This window comes from Penicillium vulpinum, assembly GCF_028829585.1.
Source record: "Penicillium vulpinum strain IBT 29486 chromosome Unknown utg000001l_segment0_segment0, whole genome shotgun sequence".
Lineage (NCBI taxonomy): Eukaryota > Fungi > Ascomycota > Eurotiomycetes > Eurotiales > Aspergillaceae > Penicillium > Penicillium vulpinum.
The window spans coordinates 6812087-6820543 of record NW_026643241.1 but is presented as its reverse complement, the minus strand read 5'-3'; the positions used below and the strand labels follow the sequence as shown (position 1 = coordinate 6820543).

The window sequence follows — 8457 nt, the reverse complement described above, 5'->3', positions numbered from 1 at the left end:
TCAGTAGTCTTCATCCGAGTCTACGTGCCCGCGGTAGCGAGACATGTACCCAGTCCCACCATCTTCGCTCGCTGAATCATCGAAGTCAAACTCGTCCTGGTCGTCATCGGACGACGCTTCTTCATCTGGGTAATCATTGGCGGGGTGGTTTTCGGCTGTGGTCGAAGATGGTCAGTAGAAGTCTACAGGTTGGAAATGAAGAGGAAGAAGATAGAAATGAAGGGTAAAGAGAGGGCAAAAAGGGAAAGAACCACATACCATTAGAGTCCGCGTCCTCACTATCCCACTCCTCCTCGTCATCTTCAATAAACTCCTCCCAGATTTCCTCGTCCTCGGCGGTGATGACAATGACACCCACTCCAGGCTGAGACTTGGCCATATCCTTTTGCTGCTGGTCGGACTCGAATTCAACAAGCGGGTTCTTCAGCATCTCAGCTTCCGACAGTGGACGTCGGACGTAAACGTCGTAGACATAGTCGGCTTCGTCATCGTCCTCCACAGCCTGTTCAACCTGCTCCGAAGTCTGCAGTGGTGCAGGTGCAACTCTCGGTTCCTTGGGCTGCCGAGGCTGGTATTTCAACGGGGACTTAGGAGCTGTGCTGAAAGCATGCTGTAAAGATGCAGACGGAGGAGGGGCCGGTTGTCTAGCGACCTGAGCATCGAGGTCCATGCCATAGGCTTGGTCAGCCTCTCGCTCGAGCTCCAGCGCGACCTGCTCCAGATCATGGGCTAGGCGTTCAGACTCCTGATCCCAGCTCCTCTGCTTTGCCTGAGCGGATTTCTCCAAGGTATCAGACAGATGCTGCTTCGCAGCCGAGATGGCAACCTTGCGCTCCTCGCGCCACCGTTTCTCAGCCTGGTTAACGACAGGTCGTTTGCGTGGTTTAACTGGCGACGGGGGCCTGGTGTCCTGGACAAGTTCCTTTGGTTTTATCGAGAGAGACTGTGCTTCCGCTACCAGATCTGAGACCATAGATGCCTTATGCGAGTGCGCATTCCGCTGCAACTGCTCGACCAGCACAGCCACACCAGGCGCAGGACCACCAACGCGTCGCTTCTGAATCCCCCCAGGGGAACTCCTTAGGGATTCGAGATTTGAGCGCGAGATCTGGAAGCGGCGCAGGGCTTGCGCGCGGCTGGAGGATGTCTCCACTGATGACGGGCTGCTGTCACGCACTGCGGGTTGGTGGGAGACATCAGAACTAGCCGCAGAGCGGGGCTGCAGGTCGGTGAAAGGATTAGGACCTCCATAAACGGCACGCCTGTGCTTTTCTTCTGCGTCCTTGCGTGCAGCTGTAATGCGCTGCGCTTCACGGAATTCTGCTCCAGGTGACGTGGCTCGCACCATGGGCACGCCCATCGAGGATGCTGGCGCACGTCGGTTTACATGGAGAGTGCTTACTGAGCGCGGGCTGCGCAGGAGCCGCTGCGCGGCTGGCGTTGCTGGCGGGCTTGGAGATGCATCTCCACTCGCGCTCTGGCTGGCTTTCAGAGTGACTCTGTGGAAGACGAAGTCGGTGAAGCGCCGCTTGGTTTGGTGGAGCGCGGATTGAATGACTGCGGGGTAGGTTAGTATATGTTGTCAATGTGTCGGTCAAAATCTCGTCTCTAGGGACAACCATTTTCATGGTATTATGTATCTTTTTTTGGATGGGCCTACATCGCGGGGGAAAAAACAGGGGGATTGTTCTCGTACATAGGGTCTCGACGGGCTCTTCCTCACGCCGACGCTTGATATTGATTTGCTCTGGTGGAAGCGCCATGATGCAAAGTTGGCGCAAATTTTGCGATGGCTTTTGGGGTTGTGGAGGAGAGACGAATGGGTGAGGCGAATTGAAGCATCCAATTTGATGTGTCCGATCTTTACCCAATTTGGAGGTTATCATCACGTGATCCGAATCTTGTAGACGTCAATGACAGATGAGAGCAAAACGAGGAAAGACGAAGAGCAACTATTTAAAAGACAATATTGATTCAATCAGTTCTTTTTCAGATAAATTTTTCATGGCCTTGGTCGGTGACAAAAAGCCTATAAAAAGATTTTTGACTTTTCTATGTATAACATTTGGCATGGTGCATTCTTCCGGCTTTTATGTATAAAATTGCTTGATTTAGATTATTGATAGATGATGATTTACATCTAGAATATAATATGAGGGCCTGTGAAATTGACGCCAAAAATGACGGCGTTTGATGCCAGAAACGGCCGACTTTCCGTAACTTTGAACTATCATAGTCGAAGGAAAGCTAAGTGTTATATTTGCGGAGATCCCCGTTTGAAAGCAAGAAGGCGTACTCAATTGCTAAGCAATTGTCTGATAGGTCGAGGAAATATATATCTTCATATATCAAAGGAAGATAAAGGTTAATCCCTACTTATATAGACAAGCATTGCACAATTTTCTTCTGGTCACCTATATAAAGTTACGCGGATAGGATGCTGTTTGCTGCTGCGATAGACGTGTAGTTGTCTCCTTTAACCGTTGTGTAGTAATTGTCCGAGACACAAAATTTGTCTTCCTCCTCGAAGGTCGCCTAGGGGATTTCAAGCATATTGGTTGGCCCTGAGAGACCGCATCGTTCATTTAGTTCGATTAGGACTTCCTGATATCGTCGTATATAGAGTACGGCGTCTATTGCATTCTCTGGAGGCGGACTATATAGTAGTAAGTACAGGATTCGTCCTCGGGCATATCCTCGGTGCTTTGAGCCAAAGTAAAGTCCCCAATAATATCTTGGTAGAAGAAGTCTATAATATACCATTGCAATATTCGTCCATGTCTTTATTCTTGCTGCGAGTTTCATTGTAATCAGCCCTGATACGGCCACTATATAGCTCTGGGGGAGAGCCACTGATATTATACCCGCCACACTTATTTTGTACAACTAGGAACCACTCACTCAAGCTCTCGCTATTTTTCCTCCATCAAATTTCGCAACGGCAAACGCCGGAAATCCGTCTTGATGCCAAGAGACGCTATACTCAGGGTCCTCTATATATTGAGCCAACCAAAGCATCGCATACATAGTACTTCGTACATATGTATACATTTCTGGAAACCGTCGGACGCTATCCGGCTTGGCGTTGTTTATGTCTCAGCCTCTCATTGAAGCTATTGCATCCTCTAACTATGTACATGTTGCGTCAATCGTATCTTGGGCTATTAATTGATTCGATACAGTGGACCGTATCGTTCGCGCAACCGACACTAAACAACTATTCAATCTTGGGTCTAGTTACAGTAATCTTCGAGCCCTAGATAATATAACAAACTCAAAAAACATCTGTGCCGTAGGGTCTCAGCGAACAGCTTTCCTCTAGGTAAGCCCCTTCCTGCATATCCAGCCACACGATGAACATCGAACGTAGGGAGCACTTCAAGGGCGGCTCGGCGTCATCCTCCAATGCTTCAACGACTTTCACATAATAACGCTGCCCATCCTCCAATCTTTGTAGTAAGTCCTCTGGAAGCGGAGCGTTTTGTAAAGTCTGAAAACTCTCCTCATCAATCACAACAAACATACTATCGAGCTTATCTCGCTCAGTTGCTCAGGGTTTAAAATGATCGCGGACCTGGCCTATCGATGCTCTATCAAACTGGGAAGCATCTTGCAACGACACGTGGCTTGTACTTAGCCCACATTTCATCGAAGGAAATTCTATTGAATTCATTTGTCCTGGGACTATAGCAGAGGCGAGATTCGTATTCGTCGTAAAATCCATCCTTCATATACTTCGTGGTAAGGTCGACTACACGCGGGAAAGCGGCATAATATTGGGGAGTGTAGGTTGTCCGGTAGATTGTGTAGCCCTAGGTGAGTTCCGTGAAATGTAGCCAGTGATAAAGGTGATGGAATTCGCCTGGAAGCCAGGGATATAGCTTCATCGGTAATCGAAGTCGCGACAATGGGGGTGTTGATGCGATCTTGCGGTGGTTAAGAGGTAGTGGGTAAGTCGCGGATAGAGAAAGGTACAACTTTAGGAATGCGGCAAGGTCCAGTTGTTCTGAAGTTGCTGGCTTTATATTATCCCAACTTTCACTACTCCGTAGCCTTTGATGAATTAAATCCAGGCAGCATAGATTACGGTTAGTTCCTTGGCGTCATTCCCACATTATCGTGGCATCTTGTCCTACGAGGTCGTATTATGGCGCTAAACTAAAAGGGGCAAAGCTAACCGGATTCCGTAATTCACAGGTCTAGGTAACTAGTATTACATTTCTAACTAATATTTCAAGATTGGTGGGTAGATGACCAATTTCTGCTAGAAATAAAAGCCCAAGTGGTCGCTATGCACTGCGATAATCACCGCCACGACTCGTCCCTCTCCAAGGTCATTATCCAGTGAAACATGAGGCGTACTCACAGCCCCAAAGCAAAATAAAGAGATAGAAAAGTCAAAGATAAAAAGATGTAAGAGACTCAAAGCCAGCTAGCAATACAAGGTTGTAAAAGAAGGAGATATGGCATGAAAAGGATTAATAGGGGAATAGAAAACCATTGCAAACGGAATATGTCCGAGGGAAGAAAGGGAACCAAAAAAAAGCCAAAGAAAAGAAAAAGGTTGAAAGTGAATGGCAAAGAGTCAGAAGTAAAAATGAAATGAAGAGATTATGACCAATACAAGAAACGAATCAGATAAAAATGGGGGGAGGAAAGACATGAAAACCAAGCAAGGACTATATGTATGAAGAGAGAATAATGTGGCATTAAGTTCACCGAGGACAATGAGTCGAAGGTTGCATCCTTCGGAGATATGCAGGTGATTATTTGGCTCCGATCTCCTCTTCAGCCCAGCCGGGTAGTGAGTTTTCGTTTTGAATAGCCAGGCCAAATCCTGAGTGGTTCAGTCCACCGAGGGCAGAGAAGCTGGAGAAGCTGCTCTGAGGCTGGTGCGCACCTGAGCGGGTGTGGCTGGATTGACCAGAGACCGGCCCGAAGGGCTCCTGGGAGAATGAGGGCAAGCTGACAGCCCGTGAGTGCGAAGCACGGGGTACACTAAGACTGCTGGTGCTTGCGTGATGACCGTGTCCCGATCCATTTGCCACGCTCAGGTAGCTGTTGGAGGACTTGTGCTGGTGCATAGGCGGGTCCATGCTTCCATTTGACATGTCGCCGTTGCTGACGCTGTTGTACAGTGACTGCTGTGCCTGGGACTGTGCCTGTAAGCTAGCAAGGGCCATAGAGTCGTTGAATTGGTTCTCCTGATCCTGTGCCTGATGAGCAGACATCTGGTTCAAGTACATGGTCAGCGGGTTGCTGGAGCCGACATTTAGAACCCCAGAGGGAGAGGACACGTTCTGCAGCGGGTGGCGGAGCTGTCCATTTTGGGAGGATCCCGATGCCGGAGAAAGGGCAGGGCGAGTCGGGCTGGACTGGGAGCCGGACTGGCTGAGGTTCTGCTGGAATCCGTTGAGAGCGGAAGGTGGTGACTGGCCTTCCATGCCGGCTCCATTGCGGTTCTGCTGTCCGTTTTGGTTGTTTCCGGCTTGACGCGGTGGGTTTCCGCAACGGTCCTTGCCAAAGTTGATCTTGAATCGCCGATAGTCCTCCCGATTGCGCATTCCCTCAATAGCCTTGATGGCGTTGGCGATGTTCGTGAAGTTGACAAATGCGCAGCTCTTCTCGCGCAGTGTGTTCACCAACTCGATCTCACCGTACTCCGAGAAGTCCTGGCGAAGGCGCTCCTCCGTCCAGGCCTCATCCAAGTTACCAATATAGACATTGCGTGATGCACCGCCGCTGACTGCTAACGCAATGGCGGGCGGGAGAGGGCCGGAGTGTTTGCCCCATCCAATCTTCAGGCGTCGGTTATGGATCATCAGCCCTTGCAGATTGCTGAGGGCGTAGAAGGAGGCGGCCGAGGTGGGGTCGATGAATGTAACAAAGCAAATATGTTTATCTGGGATATAACGGACATGGTGCAATAAGCCTCCGCGGACGACATTGCAGATCTCTTCAATGGTGGTTTCGGGGTGGATGTTTCCAAGGTAAATGGTGCGGTTGCCGAGATTGTTGACACCGCCCGCCGTCGTTGCCACGGCAGCTGCGGCAACAGACTGTTGTGCAAGCGCATTAGAAATCAGATCACGATCCGCCGTGTTCAGCACGTGAGCATATCCGGGTGCGATTCCAAGGAACTGCGCAGCATTTTGCTGTTGAGTCTTAGATACATAAGCACAGCGGTCCTTGCCATAGAACACCCGCTTTGGCGCTTGCCATTGTTGCTCTTGGGGAAGCTGGGTGACAGCCTTCATAGCATTACTGATTGACAGGAAATGGACGAATCCAATCGCCTTCTCCTTGACGATCTTGACGGTATCAATGGGCCCAAATTTGCCCAGATCCTCCCGCAAATCATCCTCCGATGTTTCTTCAGGCAAATTTCCAAGGTAAACATTACGCGACGCGCCTGACTGTTGAACAGCCAGAGCGACAGAGGTAGGGACCTGTGAAGGCTTGCCCCAGCCGACCTTGATGTCATTTCCCTTAATGGCCAACTTCTTTAAGATGGCATCTGAATGGAAGTGAGTAGCAGAGCTACTATCCAAAAAGGAGATGAAGGCACAGTTCTTATCAGGGAGCAGGCGCACCGACTCAATTTGCCCGCTACGCACGTGGTTTAAAATCTCCTCGGCAGATGTTTCAGCCGGAATATTTCCAAGATACACGGTGCGACTGGTCCCTGAGAGCATACCCGGGGCTACAGAAGCTTGGGGGCTGCCCAGGGCTGCATTGCCCATACCTCCAAGACCATTGATTGGCGATTGAGGACCCATCATTTGGGAGGGACCCATACCATCAGGTGACATCATTCCATACAAACCGTGGTTCTGTATGTTCTGCATTCCTTGCGTCGGGCTGTGCATGTGGTTCTGATTGTTTTGGACGTGTCCATTGCCATTGGCCTGTGAGAAGCCTCCAAAATTGGCAAACTGAGGAGAAGCAAAGGCCGAGGGAGTTCCTGGTTGGAAAGGGCTGCCTACTAACAGCTGGGACGGGAGAAGCGGGGTGTAGTTCATATCGAAGCCGGATGCCATATCGGAATGTTGGCCCGCGGCAGTGTTTATAGATGGGATATTGGCGCGACGAGAGTTCCGGTCCGAGAATCCTTGAATAGGGTTGGGGTGGTTGTTGTTGTAAGCTCCGTGGGAGAAGCCAGTGTCACCGTTCAGCGCGTATTTAGACCCAGGATGGATTAGACGCGAATTATTCGATACATCCGAGGATTGCATGGCGAGAGTAATCCAACACTTGTCCTAAGACAAGAACCTAGTCTTAGTCGGGGATGAGAGGCCCTGACTACCAGACTGAGAGGCTCTGGGGAGGGGGGAGAGGGAAAAAAAATAAAGGGAGGATTATCAGATCACCATTCAGGAGATGACTCCACAGCCAAGATCACTGGGAAAAATAGGGAGGGATTCGGGTGGAGAAAGAATAATAATATCAACAAAAAAGAAAGACGAAGCTCTTTCAAATGTAGACGTGTCTAAATGGAAGTTCAAAAGTCAATTGGAATGTTTCATTCAATGTGAAATTGGGGAATGGGGGAGAACAAACCTGTCCTTTTCTTTGGGGTCTCTTTTAGGGAATGTCACTTATATATATGTCACAACCCCCATGCAGAACATATATCAAGCTTCCTGAGGACGAAAGAGAAGAAGAATCTAAAGTCAAAGACTACTAACAGTCATTAGCTTAAAGAGGTTAGGGAAATCCAAAAGGGAAAAAAAGACCTGAAGTGGAAAAAAAGGGGGTAAGTCCCGGGGGGAAGGAAATGGGGGGGAAGTTTACAGTTGACAGGCTGGTTTTTTTTTAAAAAAAAAATCAAAAATCCTTAAAATAAAGAACCGATAATAACGACAAGTAGAAACAAAAAGGGTTAAAAAAAAAAGAGCGTGGAGAAAAGGAATGAAAGGCAAGGAAATGAATCCAGGTAAGGTATGGAGAAGAGGGAAAAAAACATTAAAAGGGGGAGAGAATAAGGAGTGGGTTAAGGGGGGTGTTTCCGGACTAACTCTTCTATATTCTATATTACTGATTTATAGGAAGTACTATGCAGTTGTCCTCAATTGGATTGTATATTGAAATATAGATAGAATATAAAATATAAAATAATAAAAGAAAGATTCTAAAATAAAGAAACTCTTTGGTTTTCCCCAGTTCCGTGGCTCCTGCAGAACTGGATCAGGACCTAATCTCTTACCCCTGACATATATCAGATTACTAGATTAATATAAACTGTATAGAGTAGCGAGAAGTACTAGAGGACGCCTTTTAAATCATCTTCTTTTAATCTCCGTTTGTAGGAAAATGGTGAGTATAGGTACCGTGACCTTCATACACCTGAGCAAGACAGACCCAATGTTGTACACATTGTCAGCTATATGTTACGGACGGACTAGATTAGGGAAAGCTATGGAGTACTTCACACCGAAATATGTAGGTAACGTTCTG

At 48.3% G+C, this 8457-nt stretch overlaps 3 protein-coding genes across 3 annotated transcripts; all 3 read right to left on the bottom strand.

Moving 5' to 3' along the window:
• N7479_002445 (Iwr1 domain-containing protein) lies at positions 1-1763 on the bottom strand (the record flags this gene model as incomplete). Its single annotated transcript, XM_057250142.1, has 3 exons — positions 1-155; positions 259-1557; positions 1697-1763. 3 exons carry the CDS (start codon positions 1761-1763, stop codon positions 1-3), a joined length of 1521 nt encoding a protein of 506 aa, XP_057114574.1.
• Positions 1764-3274: 1511 nt separating this feature from the next.
• N7479_002444 (uncharacterized protein) lies at positions 3275-3523 on the bottom strand (the record flags this gene model as incomplete). The annotated part of the gene is made up of 1 exon (XM_057250141.1): positions 3275-3523. One exon carries the CDS (start codon positions 3521-3523, stop codon positions 3275-3277), a length of 249 nt encoding a protein of 82 aa, XP_057114573.1.
• Positions 3524-4766: 1243 nt separating this feature from the next.
• On the bottom strand, positions 4767-7235 carry N7479_002443 (putative differentiation regulator (Nrd1); the record flags this gene model as incomplete). Its single annotated transcript, XM_057250140.1, has 1 exon — positions 4767-7235. One exon carries the CDS (start codon positions 7233-7235, stop codon positions 4767-4769), a length of 2469 nt encoding a protein of 822 aa, XP_057114572.1.
• Positions 7236-8457: the final 1222 nt, after the last annotated feature.